We start from the raw sequence: 16,334 nt of genomic DNA, 5'->3' as shown, positions 1-16,334 counted from the left end.
TATGATGGAAGAAAGCTTCTTATTGTTTTTTGGCCCCAATCTGTTTATATAAAATTACTTTTTACAAATACTTAGTAAAAACCTTAATATTTATTTACAAAGTACTATTAATTATTGTTGCTTATTTATCATTTATGTAGAAATTATAATTTTTAAAATCTACATGTTCTCCTTCAGGTCTGCAGATTTTCACACTAACAGAACAATTAATGATGACAAATTTATAGCAGCACTTCTGCAAGATCTGGGCATCACTAAAACAATGTACAGAAAGATTTCATTAAAAAGTTCTTGGGAAACAAGAAAACTGAATAGTAAAATGAAACACACTTGTGCATACTGTGTTTCTATGCATAAGTACCAAAAACATATAGAATAAACTCTGAAAAACTTCTAACAATAGAGAGTCTAGTAATGGAGATTACCTAAAAACGATGTGTATTTGACTTCAGTTTTTTAATTTAATAGAGAACTTTAAGAAAATAAATGAAGGCAAAAGTCAAAATATAAAAGTTTAGAAACAGACAAATTCCCTGAATGCTGAGAATTTAGCTGAAGTCAAAATCACAGATAAAACTGCCCGACAAAGAGTTTATAGAGAACTAATCCCCAGCTATTACATTTCTTTTAATCCATGTCTGGAGAATCCCAACCATGTGTCCTGTGGTGGTGAGGGTAGAGCTCTCAAGTGACTCAGACATTTCAGGCTACTTAAATATGAAAACAGTCCAGGCAGTAAGGAATTCTCCAATCAGGAGATACATCAGATTAAGCATGTCATTAAAAAAAAAGCCAAAAAAAAAAAAAAAGCCAAAGGATATACTTTGTGTTTCTCAAAATACCATGAAAATGAGGACACTAGGTCTTCATTTAAGAATATTTTGTTGGCACAGCAATTTTTTTCAAATGGTGAGAGAATAATCTTCCAGAGTAAGCACATCTCTCTAGCTGCAAGAACTCAAGTAATAAAACATTCATTTTTAAGTGGGAAAATCCCAGTTCCTCTAAAAGGCACTTGATTTTGTTTCTGTGGTTACTGTAATTTAAATGTTAATCAGCTCAACAGCTCTAGCAATGGAAACACACCTGGCTTTACTTCGGTATATCAAGATGAGACCACAGATGAGGATGCAGGTCAAGGCTATGCCAACACCTACAGCAATGCCGGTCATTGATTTTTGGTCCAGATGGTAATAGCCTGAATAAACTAGAAGGGGAAGTACATGTATCAGAATCAATCAAAAAATAAATGACCCCATATATCATAATTCTTAGATATCAGCTTTTCAATAATTTGTCTTCCTCTCATAAGAAAACTTTTGACAGTATCCGTGTCTAAGCAAAAAAGATGTATTACTCTTTTATCAGGGAACTTAAAATTGGCTTATCTTCTCATATTGAAGATTCTAAATATGAGTTCTAGATATTATATCAAATATGAACATCAGTTCAAAATTTATAATGCTAAAAGGCACAAGACAAAGATGTTCATTGATGGGCCAAAGATACCTTTCATGTCATATTACCTTAAAAGGAGATGTGTATATTGAAGATAAGTTTCCATTATGTATTTTCATATAACAGTGCTTCTTAAACTTTAATGTGCATAAGTCACTAAAGGATATGTTAAAGGCAGATTCTGATTCACGAGGTCTAGGGTAAAGCCCATATGCAATTCTGCATGTCTGACAAGTTCCTGGGAGATAGTCACGTTGCTGGTCCCTGGACACTTTGACTAGCAAGGTATCTGAGAAGTACATATAAGCTTTGCCCTCGACTTTCCCTGATGATATAGCAGCTACTATGGCTACCTCCTTCCTGAGCTTAAATCTGACTGCCTTGCCTTTCTCTGTCTCTCTCTCTCTTCCCGTGTTCCCCTTAAGACATACACAGCACTGAATGGCTATCCTCCGAAGAACTAAATGCCCTTAATCCTGCCCAGTTCAGTTGGCATTTCCTCCATTAAAGCTGTCCCTGCCACACCCCGCATCACCACACAGGCACACCTCCCCAGGGAGGAAGAAAAGGGAGCATCTAGTCCTGCGTCCCAGAACTAGGAGATTCCGAGCTAAGTGTGTCTCCACGTGGGAGTGCAGACAGAGCCATGCGGCTTCCCATCATGTGAGCCTCACAAGCAACAATTCAAGGGGCTGAGCGTGGGCTCAGGGGTGCGGCCAAGGTAGGAGCAGAAATAAAGCACAGGGGAGCTAGAGAAAAGCACGGGTGTTTTCTTTTCCTTAGGAAAATCAGTGATTACGGCAGCATACAGACCTTTGGCATCAGCAGAATCTAAACGCTTGGGCCTCTGATTTGACTCAGGAGTTTCCTTTGGAAGAACTGCCAGCTCCACAGAATTTGAAAAGGGTCCTTCTCCTACCTCATTGGATGCAGATATTTTGACAATATATATATTTCCTGCCACCAGGTTTTCCAGCAGAGCCATGGTTATTGCTCCTATAAATACATCAATTACAAATTAAATAAACTTTATCTTTTATTCACTCTTTGACACATTCATGATCCTTTATTTTTAAAGTATTCTTCTGATTATAAAAGCATCACATTTATTGTGGAACACCTGTAAAATAAAAACACATATAAATAAAATAACAATCTCCCATTGTTACCATTTTGGTGTATTTGTGTGTGTGTGTATGTATGTACCATACATGTGTAAGTACATATCCACTACACATATTTTTATATCCTAGAGTTTTCATTTAACACTGTGCCCATATATAATCCTTCTCTGTAATTTTAAGAGTAGCATATATTTTTGTTTGTAATTTTAAAAGCAGCACTTTTTTTTACTAAAAAATATAAATAAACACATATACATATAATGTTTTACTCTCTACACAGGTATGGATACAAATAGCATTGAAAACATTTTAAAATGGAATATTTCAAACATGGGTAAAGAGAAAATGACACAAAAAACTCAGATTCCACAATTATAATTAGATTTTTTAAATCCAATGTGAGGGACTTCCTTGGTGGTCCAGTGGTTAAGAATCTGCCTTGCAATGGAGGGGATGTGGGTTCCATCTCTGTTGGGGAACTAAGATCCCCACATGCCACACAGCAACTGAGCCACCACAACTACTGAAGCCTGTCCGCTCTGGAGACTGAGTTTCACAGCTAGAAGAGTCCAAGCAGTGCAGTGGAAGATGCTGCGTGATGCCACAAAGATCCCGCGTGCCGCAACTGACGCTCAGCAGTGGAAGATGCTGCGTGATGCCACAAAGACCCCGCGTGCTGCAACTAATGCGCGGCACAGCCAAAAATATAAACGTCCACTTAAAAAAAAATCCAATGTGAGGCTTTTTGGTTTTTTCTTTTTTGGCCACACCTGTGGCTTGCTGGATCTTAATTCCATGACTACTGATTGATCCTGGGCCACAGCAGTGAAAGCACTGAGACCTAACCACTGGACTGCCAGGGAAATGGATGACAGCTGTCTTTTTGTTACCTTTATGAAATGTTTAAACCACTTACAGCAACTGTGATAGATGATTTTGATCTTATTTCTTAAATTAGAAACACAATTATTTCTGAAAGTATGAATATGCTTTTCATCTTCCTCATTATTTTCTCAGATTTCTTGACTATAAACAGGTCAGAAAATGCCAAAGCTATGTAGGAACCTCAGAGGGTTGAAGATCTAGATTAACTAGATTAACCCCAGATTAACTATCAAACTTACCAGTAGCAACATGGCTAGCATCTACTTTTCTCCAGAAGTAGTTATCATTTGAATTTATATATAATATTTGGTATTGAAGGGTACCTTCTCTGATGGCATGACTGCCACGGATTCCTATCTGGGCATTCCTGTTTCTTGAGGGGTCTTTCTGCTCTTGTCCTGCCATGGCATTTAAGTATTTTCTTACAAAGGGGCTCTCACCTTAGGAACTAGCCCTAATGTTAAGAAAGCAGATATAAGAGAAATTCACCCAGGAAGCTATTCCTGCACTGCATTGGTGGGTGGATATTCACAGGGAAACCTAGCTTCCTCATGGTGCTTTCTTCTCATTTTTTGTGACGCAGGGCACCCTTAAAATAGTTTCAAAGAGCTTACAACTGCTGGTAGTCCTCACTCACCACCAGCTCAGAGCTGGCTCCTCCAGTGCACTTGCTACAGTAGTATATTTCATTATGCAAGTGAAGTGCGGGTGATCTTAGAGCTGAGGTCATGATTCAGAGGCTGCCTCTGCAGGTCACATGGAGGGAGGCAGCTGCACAAAGTGGAAATTCGAGGAGCTAAAGGTGGTTTGTTTTCCTGTGCTCTGGTTTCAACTTGGCCTGGAGAGAGTGTGAGCTACTTGAGCACACAACTGTTGAATAAACAAACCAAGCTCTATTTAGAATCAGGAAGAGTCTTTCCACTGTTATGTATTCTTAGCCAGGTGAATTAAAAAGCAACAATGTTTGGGACATGTCACAATTAGCTAGAAGGAAGAAAATTTCAATTTCTTCACAGATAGACATATAAATAAATTGCTTCCAATTTATCATATCATACATTTAATTTTAGAGAGCGCTTGGCAAAACCAATCACTACCTAAAATTAAAATTCACTTAAACATTGCAAGCAGATGAGCTGTGTGTGTATGTGTGTGTGTGTATGTATGTGTGTGTGTGTACACATGTTCCCCTTTCTTCCACAGAAAGTCTTCATTACGAGCACAGTCAAGCCCAAGTACTTAAGTAATCTGATTGTCCCTGTATTCTTTCAGCAAGCAGTCTCAATTCTAGTTGGCATGATTATTTCAATCTCTAGCCTTTTATATGCATCTGAATCTTTAACTCGACTAGGAGCTTCACAAACCAGACAGTGTAACGGGCTCAGCGTTGGATCAATGTTGATCAAATCCTGGCATGTTACCAACTAAGTAATTTGCAACTTGGGACATGTCACTGAAGTATACTTTCCTCATGGGGGCAATAATTCCCACCTCATATAATTACTATAAGGGTTAAATAAACTACCATGGCCAAGCATGTGACACAAGTGTATATGATCAATGAAAGTAAGTCTTTTTCCTCACCTCTGATATTCCCTCTTTCCTTTCTGGAGAACAGAAAATTTTTTCACATTTGCACAACTGAAGGTGGCTAGCATGATGCTTTGTACACGATAATTCTCAGTAAATACCAATTGAACTTATATTAGAATATGAGCCATTTGTTATTAAAGGAATGTTCATTTAAAATATAAAAGCAAAGGGTAAGATTTTGTGGATGAAGAAAAGCCTCAGAATGCAATCTCATACCTTTCTCTCTTCTGTCAACACTAAGTGATTTTTTTCAATTCCAGAGTCTTAACATCATCTCCATACTGATGACTTCTAAGTTATATCCCTAGTCCATACCTCTCCTACGCACTTAACCCTCCCTGCTTACCCAACCTCTCTTACATCTAACAGGCATCTCTAATGTACTATGCTCAAAACTAAACTTGTGATTTCCTCCATCAATTTTGTTTCTCTTTGTTTTACTTACACACCACATCAACCTGTGGCAAACTGAGGAGACCATTCTTTTAAATTACGTTCTAATAGCTTCTTACTATCTTCCTTCTTATTATCACTGTGACCTTGCCTGATGATGCAGGAGACATAAAAGACGTGGGTTCAATCCCTTGGTTGGGAAGATCCCCTGGAGGCAGACATGGCAACCTACTTCAGTATTCTTGCCTGGAGAATCCCATGGAGAGAGGAGCCTGGCAGGCTACAGTCCATAGGGTTGCAAAGAGTCAGACACGACTGAAGCAACTTAGCACGCAAACCCTCACTAACTCTTACATGGACACCTGAGTATTAAATGGTCTCCCAATTTCTATGCTTACCTCTCTAGAGTCAGTTTTTCAGGTGGGCTGTTTGTTAGGATGCTGACAAAGAAATCCTTTCAAAATGTCAACGATATCAATGTCTTCCATCCCTCTTAGAAAAAGTCTACGGTCCAAAAAGTCTGCGTACAAGATCTTCTCTTGGCTGCCTCCCCATCTCATTTCCCACTTCCTATGCTTCCCTTAATTCTAGCCTCCCTGGCCTCCTTGTTGTTCCTCTAAAATGTCAAGCACACTTCTATCTCAGGGTCTCTGCACTTCCCCCAGATATCCACATGGCTGTGCTCAGATGCCATTTCTTTCAAAAGAACTTACTCACCAACTCCACTGCTTTGTTCTTTCCGCTACTGTAGCTTTCTTCATAGCACTTATGACACTACCTCAACATATCTGTTTGTTGTCTGACATGCATGCTCCAATAAGAAAGGGACATTGTTCTGTTCATTGTGGTACTGCCAATGCCTAGAAGAGACCCTGACACATAGCAATCCCTCAATATTTAACAATTCAATAGGTTCTTAATATAAGTAGTCCAATTTATTCAGTAAATATTAAGTTAGATGAACTCCTTTATTGAAGGAAAGGAATTCTTCTTAATAGGAAATAGTGCATAACGTTTCTCAAACTTATTTAATTATGGAACTTTTTTTTGGAAGCAAGGTATCTTTATCATCTTGGGAAACTAATCTATGAAGAAACTGCTGTAGGAGATAGTACAGAATTATTTCTCACAGTGCCTTGTAGATTTTAAAATAATTGAGTACTTTGTGCTAATCTACCGCATATCAGGAAGGTAAAGGCTATCATTTTTGACCCACTTTAAATTACACACAAGCATACTTTAACACTGCATTTTTCTAAACCATTTTACCATGTCCCATTTTAGCCACAAATACATCGTCACCAGGAATATTTTTTAAATGTTTGACTAATGAAAAAAACTTGTTCTATTTGGTAATAAATATGTGAATTACACATAAATGTATAAAAACATAATATGTATAAGATAATTAATAGGTATATATGAAAGAGATACTGATATTCTTCCCTTTCCCCCCCTGTATTTTTCTACACTATTACCTTTTCCCAAAGTTGCCATAATTAGGTACTACAGACTACTTTACTTTCTTTTTCTGTAAATGCCATGTTATATTGTTTGCTTTTTGTTTAGAAGTGGGCAACTCAAACTCTTTGTGTTTTTCTCTTTGGAAAAAAAAAACTCAATTACATTTTACTTATATTGTTTTTTTATTCACTACAAATTACTACCATTAGCTATGAAAAAGGTTCCCTACATTTAACAAAAAAGGTTTTCACTGATAACGTTTCTTAAAATTGCAGAAGCAGCATCATGGCAAAAATGGATTCTCTCTTCTCCACACACTATTATATAGTTAGAAGAAGTAAAAACCTCCAATTACAATCCATCGATGGTTACTGGGCCTTCAGTGAGGCAAAAATACTGCTTTCTGAGCCTTGTCTGAAACTGACAAATGAATGCAATAAAAAGTACCAAAACGAAATACTGTTTCTTTTCAGGAAGGTACACACAAAAAGGTAAAGGAAGTATGTGCTCATGAGATTAAAATTCTTCTATTAGTACTTACAAGTAACACTCATTACGTCAAGTTAGTCACTTGGACAAATGTTGGGTCAAGAGATCATTTTGGAATTAATTTATGAAAACTGAATTATGTATTTTAAGAATATGGTAGCCAGCTATAGGATGAAGAGTCCTGCAAAAATTATGCCTCTATCTCTCCATACCTGTGGGCAGGCTCTACCCACACTAAGATAAGTATGGGCTTGCCTGCCAGTGGGATGTTAGCAAATGTGAATCAGGCAGAGGTCTCATTCTTTGTACGTGGAGCGTCCTACCCCCTCGCTCCCTGATTTTGGAAATCTCTTCATGTTTTTTATGCTACCTGCACTCTGTTGAAACTCTGAGATGGCTAGAACCTCATGAGTGACCTCAGGAGAGACCAACACAAGAACTGCCCAGCTGATCCCAGGCTAAACTGCTGACTCCCAGAGTGTGAGAAAATCAAATGGCTGAATTTTAGAGTGGTGTGCTATTTAGCAATAGATAATGGACAAAATACAAAACTGTATTGCTAGCAAGTACTTATTACTTTTCAGGCTGTTCAGTAACTAGGAAATCACTACTTATTGGGGCACGTGCTTAGCAAAAAATATGAATATACAACTACTAGCTACAGTTACCATTTATATGTTTTATAGTTACAAAAAGTGTTATATATTAATTAATCCACATAAGTGATCTTAAAGCATATTCTCTTAATCGGGTAAATATTCCCCTTAAAAGGTAAAATGTATGTGGAAGTACTTGGCACTGTAAAGTGTTAGATGGCCAACAAATTTCCTTCTCAAAATCCTTCTTAAGCTTTTAATTGCTTGGAAAACTGTTCTTTTCCTAGCATGCATATCTGAATTAAGAAAATATCAAAATCAACTATGAGTGAGTGAAAGTCGCGCAGTTGTGTCCAACTCTTTGCAACTCCATGGATACACAGTCCATGGGATTCTCCAGGCCAGGATACTGAAGTGGGTAGCTGTTCCCTTCTCCAAGGGATCTTCCCAAGTCTCCCACATTACAAGCAGATTCTTTACCAGCTGAGCTGTATTTTAATTTTTAAAAATTTAAGTATCAAAATAATGAAACTATAATATTTATGTGATGATCCATCCAAAAACTTGTGGGACTTGTCCAAATGAAAAATCTAAAAAGGACATACTATAACAGCATGAAATAAGAATATTGAGTTCTAGAATTCATTTTTTTCTCAGGCAAAATACAGTTGGTATTAAAAAATTTAAATTCAATGTTCCTAAGCCTTAATCGACTTTTCCCTGTACTTAAGTAGACACTGATATTCATATGGGTCAATTTATTTGCATATGGACCATTTTAATAGTTGTACAAAGGTCTTCTCCATTAAACAAGGTCTTCTACCATTGTTTGTTACTCTAATGCAAGACACACAACCCCAGGAAATACAGTAGTTATCTGTAACAATTCCTTCTTTCTTACCTTCTCTCTCCCACTTTAGCTACTAAGTCCTGTTAATCTTACCTCCTCAGTGTCTTTCAACCTCTCCTTTCCATCTCAATCCTCACCACCTAGTCCAGGCTTCTCTCTTTCCTGGACCACAACAGTCATTTTCTAGTCTGCTTGCATTACTCTTACCCCTACTTCTCCTCTACCAAACCTCTTCTATTCACAATACTCAGAGTGAGCTTCCTGAAGCATGAATTATGCTCATGCTTAAAGTATGTCGATGGCTTCCCAATGTCCCTGTAATAAAACCAAAATCCTTAGTCATTTGTTACTTCATAAATATAAATTCAAAATGAACTCTCGTGCCCTTCGGTAAATTCTGGTCATACTTACCTTCTCGATGGAGGACCTGCCACTCCCCTGCAATCCAGGCCTTCCTGGATGCGTACAATATAGTATAGCGTGTCACAACTGTCTCTGGCCCATCAGGAGGTCTCCATGAAACCAGAGCAGTGTCGTCCTCTATCAGCGTCACTTTCACTCCAACTGGTGGGCCTGCTGGTGCTGTGTGCACATGCAGAAAATATTGTATTATTAGGAGAGAATGGTCACTAAGTTATTCAAATACCTGGACAGGTACAGATGAGAGTTAGAAACACTAGCAGCTGCTATAGCAACTGCTATAAATGGTCTGTCAGCTTGCACAGACCATTAGTGATATACCAAAATATGTTTCTCTTCTTTACCACAAGCCTAATCTTATTTCTATTATGTTTAAATCATTAAAAATAATATAAAGGAGATGGTAGATTCCTAGATAAAGAACTGCTGAGTCAAAAGTTGTCAGCATTTTTAGGGCTCTTCATACTATTTTGCCACACTGACAACTAGAAAGGTTTACAGTTCCACCACTTACCACATAACTCATCCTTTTAGGTACTGAATCTAAACTACACCTACTACTAAAATGCATGTAATGTATACTTAACCTGATCTAGGAAGCCACTCAAGAAAATACTTTTGAGACTGAAATATTCAGTTATTCTCCAAATGCTGTGAATCAGTGAGTTTATAGAACAGACTTTAGACTAACACCTTATATCTAAAAAAGGTAGGGAAGTCTTAGGATTTCAGCTGATCCCATGTTCACTATGAGCTAAAGGTGTGAAGAGCTGGATTTGAACACCATGTCATATATGGAATATTGTCAAAACCATAGCAAAACAGCCCAATGCTCACCTAAATAAATATCCATTGTTTTCTCTAAACATCATTAAAAAAAGAGCTGCAATGGTTCTTAGAAATCATCTACACATTCACCTTCATTCTAGAGAAAAGGAAAAGCTTGGAGAGATACACCGTGTTCTTCAATTGGAAGAATCAATATTGTGAAAATGATAATAGTACCAAAAGCAATCTACAGAGTCAATATAATCCAAATTAAATTACCAATGGCATTTCTCAAAGAATTAGAACAAAAATTTTTACAATTTGTATGGAAACAAAAGATTCCAAACAGCCAAAGCAATCTTGAGAAAGAATAACAGAACTGGAGGAATCAGGCTCCCTGACTTCAGACTATGCCACAAAGCTACAGTAATCAAGACAGTATGGTACTGGCACAAAGACAGAAATACAGATCAGTGGAACAAGATAGAAAACCTGGAAATAAATCCATGCACCAATGGTCAATTAATTTATGACAAAGGAGGCAAGACAGCAAATTCTTGGAAAGATAGTCTCTTCAATGAATGGTGCTGGGAAAACTGGACAGCTACATGTAAAAAATGAATCAGATAATTCTTTAACACCATACACAAACATACGCTCAAAATTAATTAAAGACAGAAATGTGAGACCAGACGCTGTTAAACTCTTAGAGGAAAACAGCAGAACAGTCTCTGACATAAATCACAGCAGTATGTTTTTCAATCTGTCTCCCAGAATAATGGAAATAAATACAAAAATAAACAAATGGGACCTACTTAAACTCAAAAGTTTTTGCATAGCAAAGGAAACAATAAATAAACCAAAACACAGCCCACAGACTGGGAGAAAATATTTGCAAATAATGTGACTGACAAGGGATTAGTTTCCAAAGTTTATAAACATCTCATGATGCTTAACATCATCAAAACAAACAAACCAATTAATGAATAGGCAAAAGACTTAAATAAACATCTCTCCAAAGAAGACATACAGGTGGCCAAGAGGCACATGAAAAGGTGTTCAACAGTGCTAATTATTATAGAAATGCAAATCGAAACTACAATGAGATATCATCTCACACAGTCAGAATGGCTATTATCAAAAAATCCACAGACAATAAATGCTGGAGAGGATATGGAGAGAAGGGAAGATTCCTACACTGTTGTTGGGAATGTAAATTGGTACAGCCACTATGTAGAACAGTATGGAGGTTCCTTAAAAAACTAGAAACAGAGCTAGCATATGACCCTGCAATCCCACTACTGGGCATATGCCCAGAGGAAAACATGATCTGAAAGGATACATGCACCCCAATGTTCACTGCAGGACTGTTCACAATAGTCACGACATGGAAGCAACCTAAATGTGCATTGACAGAGGAATGGATAAAGAAGATATGGTACATGGAATATCACTCAGCCATTAAAAAGAATGAAATAATGCCATCTGCAGCAACATGGATGGACCTCGAGATTGTCATACAGAGTGAAGTCAGTCAGACAGAGAAAGGGAAGTATCGTATGATACCCCTTACATGTGGAATCTAAAAAGAAATTATACAAATGAACTTACTTACAGAACAGAAAGAGATTCACAGGGTTAGAGAATGAACTTGTGGTTGCTGCGGGGGAAGGATGGGAAAATTAGGGAGTTGGGTTATTTACACTGCTATAGTTAAAATGGATAACCAACAAGGACCTACTATATAGCACATGGAACTCTGTTCAATGTTATGTGGCAGCCTAGATGGGAGGGGAGTTTGGAGGGGAATGGATATATGTATATGTGTGGTTGAACCCCTTTGCTCTTTACCTGGAACTATCACAACATTGTTTGCTAATCAGCTATACCCCAATACAAACTAAAAAGTTAAAATTTTTGAAAAAGAGTATGGTACTAGCACAAAAACAGAAATACAGATCAATGGTACAGGATAGAAAGTCAAGAGATAAACCCATGCACCTATGGTTACCTAGTCTATGACAAAGGAGGCAAGTATGTAAAAGAAAAGAGAAAAGGCAGTCTCTTCAATAAGTGGTGCTGGGAAAACTGAACAGGTACTACATGTAAAAGAATGAAATTAGAACACTCCCTAACACCATACACAAAAATTCAAAATGGACTAAAGACCTAAATGTATGGCCAGACACTATAAAACTCTTAAGAGAAATCATAGACAGGGACTTCCCTGGTGGTTCAGTGTCTAAGACTCTATGCTCCCAACGCAGGGGGCCTGGGTTCAATCCCCAGTGGGGTAAACTGGATTCCGCATGCCACAACTAAGACCCCAGCACAGCCAAATAAATAAATAAAAATAATATTAAGAAAACATGGGCAGAACACTGACATAAATCACAGCAAGATCTCTTTTGACCCAGTTCTTAGAGTAACAAAAATAAATAAATGGGACCTAATTAAACTTAAAAGCTTTCCCACAACAAAGGAAATCATAAGATGAAAAGACAACTGAGAAGGAGAGAAAATATTTGCTAATGTAGGAACTGACAAGAGATTAATCTCCAAAATATATAAACAGCTTATGCAACTCAATATCAAAACAGACAACCCAATCAAAAAATGAGCAAAGACCTAAACAGACATTTCTCCAAAGAAGATATACAGATGGCCAGCAAATACATGAAAAGATGCTCCACATTACTGGTTATTAGAGAAATGCAAGTCAGAACTGCAATGAGGTATCACTTTACACCAGTCAGAAGGGCCATGATCAAAAACCTACAAGCAATAAATGCTGGAGAGGGTTTGGAGAAAAGGGAACCCTCTTACACTGTTGGTGGTAAATGTGAATGATACAGCCACTATGGAGAACAGTATGGAGGTTCCTTAAAAAAACTAAAAACAGAACTACTATATAACCCAGTAATCTCACCTTTGGGCTTATACTCAGAGAAAATCATAATTCAAAAAAATACATGCACCCCAATGTTCACTGTAACACTACTTACATAGCCAGGACATGGAAGCAGTCTCAATGTCCATGACAGAAGAATGGTACATATATACAATGTGGTTCATATATACAATGGAATATTACTCAGAGATAAAGAGGAATGAAATTGTGCCATTTGCAGAGAGGTGGATGGACCTAAAGACTGTCATACAGTGTGAAGTAAATCAGAAAAACAAATATCATATAACATTGCTTATATGTGAAATCTAGAAAAAGAATACAGATAAACTTGTCTGCAAAGCAGAAATAAAGACAAAGATGTAGAGAACAAATGAATAGATACCAAGCAGCAAGAGCGGGTAGGATGAACTGGGAGACTGGGACTGACATACATACACCAACTATGTATAAAATAGATAACTAATAAGATTCTACTGTGTAGCACAGGGAACTCTACTCAATGCTCTGTGGAGACCTAAATGGGAAGAAAATCCAAAGAAGAGGGGATATATGTATATGTAGAGCCGGTTTATTTTGCTGTTTAATAGGAACTAACGCAACATTGTAAAGCAACCATATCCCAATAAAAGTTACTTTTTTCAAAAAAAGAAATGCTGGGACTTCCTTGGTGGTCCAGTAGTTAAGAATCCACTTTGCAATGCAGGAGATGTGGGTCAGATTCCTGGTCAGGGAACTAAAATTCCACATGCAGCAGAGCAACTAAGCCCATATGCCACAACTAGACAGCCTGCGAGTTCTGCAGCCCACACCACAGCTAGAGAGCCCGTGCACTGGCACGAAAGAGCCTGCATGCTGCAACTAAGACTCAATGCAGCCAAATAAATAAACACTAACTTAAAAAAAAATTTTTTTTTTTTTTCAGAAAAAGGAAATGCAGGTTTAGAGACATGAAATATTTTAGCAAGTGCTATAGATGAGTTACAGAATTGGTGCTCAATCAGGTATCATGTATACTGTACTACGCACAGCATCAAGCTACTATTCACGTTAGGTTCTAATGTGGCCTCCTAATATCATTCAATTGAAGAAGCAAATGGCAACCCACTTCAATATTCTTGCCTGGGAAATCCCATGGACAGAGGAGCCTGGCAGGCTACAGCCCATGGGTTCGCAAGAGTTGGACATGACTTAGCAACTAAACAACATCATTAAATACATTATTTACTTACTTCCATTTTAAGTTGCCTGGGTGCAGCCTTATACAGTATACTTCTTCTTAGAAAATGTAGCACCCCCTAAAATGACCCTAAGTTTAAATTCACTTGCTTGTGCAACACATTGAGAGGAAAAATGTTTTTACTATAATAAAGGAAAAGAAACTTCAAAAGTTAAGAAGCAACACAAATATATACAGGTAGACTGGTAGGTGCCAACCAGGGTAGACTCTTCTTCAAAGTGAGACACACACACACACACACACACACATCAAATATGTAGGTAAAACCCACAAGGAATTGCTTTCTTTACCTTCCGGAAGTGTAGAGTGGTAGACAACGGGGCTCCAGGGACTGGAAAGTTGATCCACATGCAGTCGAACAGCAAATTCATATCTGGTGTTTGGTTCTAGACCTTGAACCAACATGTGAGTTTCTGATCTATAATAAGTAGTAATAAAATTGTTAGTACGTTGTTTCTAAAAGATTGTATTTCCAATCAATATAGGTTATTGTTATTATTTATTACCTCTTCATTTTCTTTAAAACAAATTAGGAATCTAATTTGACTATTAAAATGCTATATTTGATATTATAGAAATAAGCCTAAAAGCGGCCTCTCCAAGAGGAAACTAGGAAATTAAAGAGTATAAATATGTCCCAAATCAAAGGGATTTCCTCTGAAATATTGGAAGTCAAATCATCCCTTTAAAGCATTTTATGGCCTTTTAACTATAACCTAGCAAACAGAATAACTAGGTTTATTTTTTTATGTAATCTGAAAATTGTCTTGTTTCTTTCCTTAAAAATGCTAAGTTTAGCTGACTGAAGGTCATTAATATTGATAGTTTCTTGCCTCATTTTGCTGTGTGAGTCTAGGGAAACAAAAAAAATCATTTTTGAAAATTCAATTTCGAAAAATGTGGTTCTCAGCATTGAATATGTAAAGATGAAATCTCCCACCACTGTATACATAAAATAGGTCCTGGGACAAATGCTTACAGCTGAAGCTCATGCTGGCCCAAGATGGTAAAGGAGGAATTGTGAGTGGGGAGGAGAGCGAAGAAAACAACCATTAATAGAAGTTACATACGTTTGAAGGTACAGAACCAAAGAAGCATTCTGCAGGCCAACGGGGTTACAGCGGATGGTGTAGTTAATCATCTGTGCAGTGGTGAATGCAGGCCTCCTCCAATGCAGAAAGATGGAAGATGAGGTGTTAGCCTTCGCATAGAGATGGTGGGGGGGTGGTGGAGGAGGAACCATGCGATCACGAACAGCTATTGAAAAAGACAATGTTACTTTGCCACATGGTGTAATATTTAATACAGAAAATTGTAAAATGGTAAAATCGTAACACCCCACCCTTTAGGTCTTTATTCCATCAAAGGTTCACAGTGGTCTAGAGATACATCGTTTAAACCTGAGCGACTCTTCCATGAGTTAGATAAGGAATCAAATATTATCAATACTTAAAAAGCAAAACAGAAGCACAGAGGAGTCAAGCTACCAGCCAAAAATATTCAGAAAGCCAGCAGTAGACTTAAAAACTAGACTGACATCCTCTTTAGCAGCAATAAAACCAAACAGCTTTCAGTAGCAATAAAACTGAACAGCAACTGGAAAGAAACAATTAGTCTCAAGGTTAAAGGAGATAAAAGAAAATATACGTAGGTATTCAGGGTTATTTCCCAGTTTAATTTCTAATGATCTCTTGCATGCAAAGCTAAAACAGGTTCTTATGACTAAACAAGTCTCAAATAGTTACTGAGTATGTACTTGGTTCAAAATACTATGTTGAATATCCTGGAAGATAGAAAAGTAATAAAACCATCAAGGTATCCAAGTAGTAAAGAGACTTAAATTTAAAGAAAGAAGACGAGAAAAAAAGAGTATGAGTCTTACATAGTGAAACAAGCTACTGTAGCTCTTACTTACACACGCATCCCGGTGTACTAACTGTCTGATCCGCCTGGTAGCCATCTTCTATGTTGTTGTAAGCCAGCAGTCTCACATGATACTTCCTTCTTGGGTCTATGAAGAAACCAACAGGTAATAATTAGATCCAGCTTTCTAGATGGGAACAAGGGTGCTATAGATTTTCTAGATTTTGGTTTTAAAATCTTGTGAGTTAAAGCTCTAAGTAAAATGAAAATTTTCTCTCTCCTT

General features: G+C 37.4%; 1 protein-coding gene across 1 annotated transcript in view; it reads right to left on the bottom strand.

Annotated features, from left to right (window-relative positions):
- PRTG (protogenin) overlaps positions 1-16,334 on the bottom strand; it is a 171,191-nt gene that overhangs the window by 31,349 nt on the left and 123,508 nt on the right. Inside the window, exons 12-17 of the mRNA XM_052647366.1 lie at positions 16,104-16,199; positions 15,259-15,445; positions 14,479-14,606; positions 9,264-9,434; positions 2,272-2,454; positions 1,087-1,207 (exon numbers count right to left, since the gene is read on the bottom strand). Of these exons, the coding sequence (XP_052503326.1) occupies positions 1,087-1,207; positions 2,272-2,454; positions 9,264-9,434; positions 14,479-14,606; positions 15,259-15,445; positions 16,104-16,199 (886 nt within the window). The remainder of the gene's footprint in view (positions 1-1,086; positions 1,208-2,271; positions 2,455-9,263; positions 9,435-14,478; positions 14,607-15,258; positions 15,446-16,103; positions 16,200-16,334) is intronic.

Source organism: Budorcas taxicolor, chromosome 10 (genome assembly GCF_023091745.1).
Source record: "Budorcas taxicolor isolate Tak-1 chromosome 10, Takin1.1, whole genome shotgun sequence".
In the NCBI taxonomy this organism is placed as follows: Eukaryota; Metazoa; Chordata; class Mammalia; order Artiodactyla; family Bovidae; genus Budorcas; species Budorcas taxicolor.
This window is presented reverse-complemented; position numbering and strand designations above follow the sequence as displayed.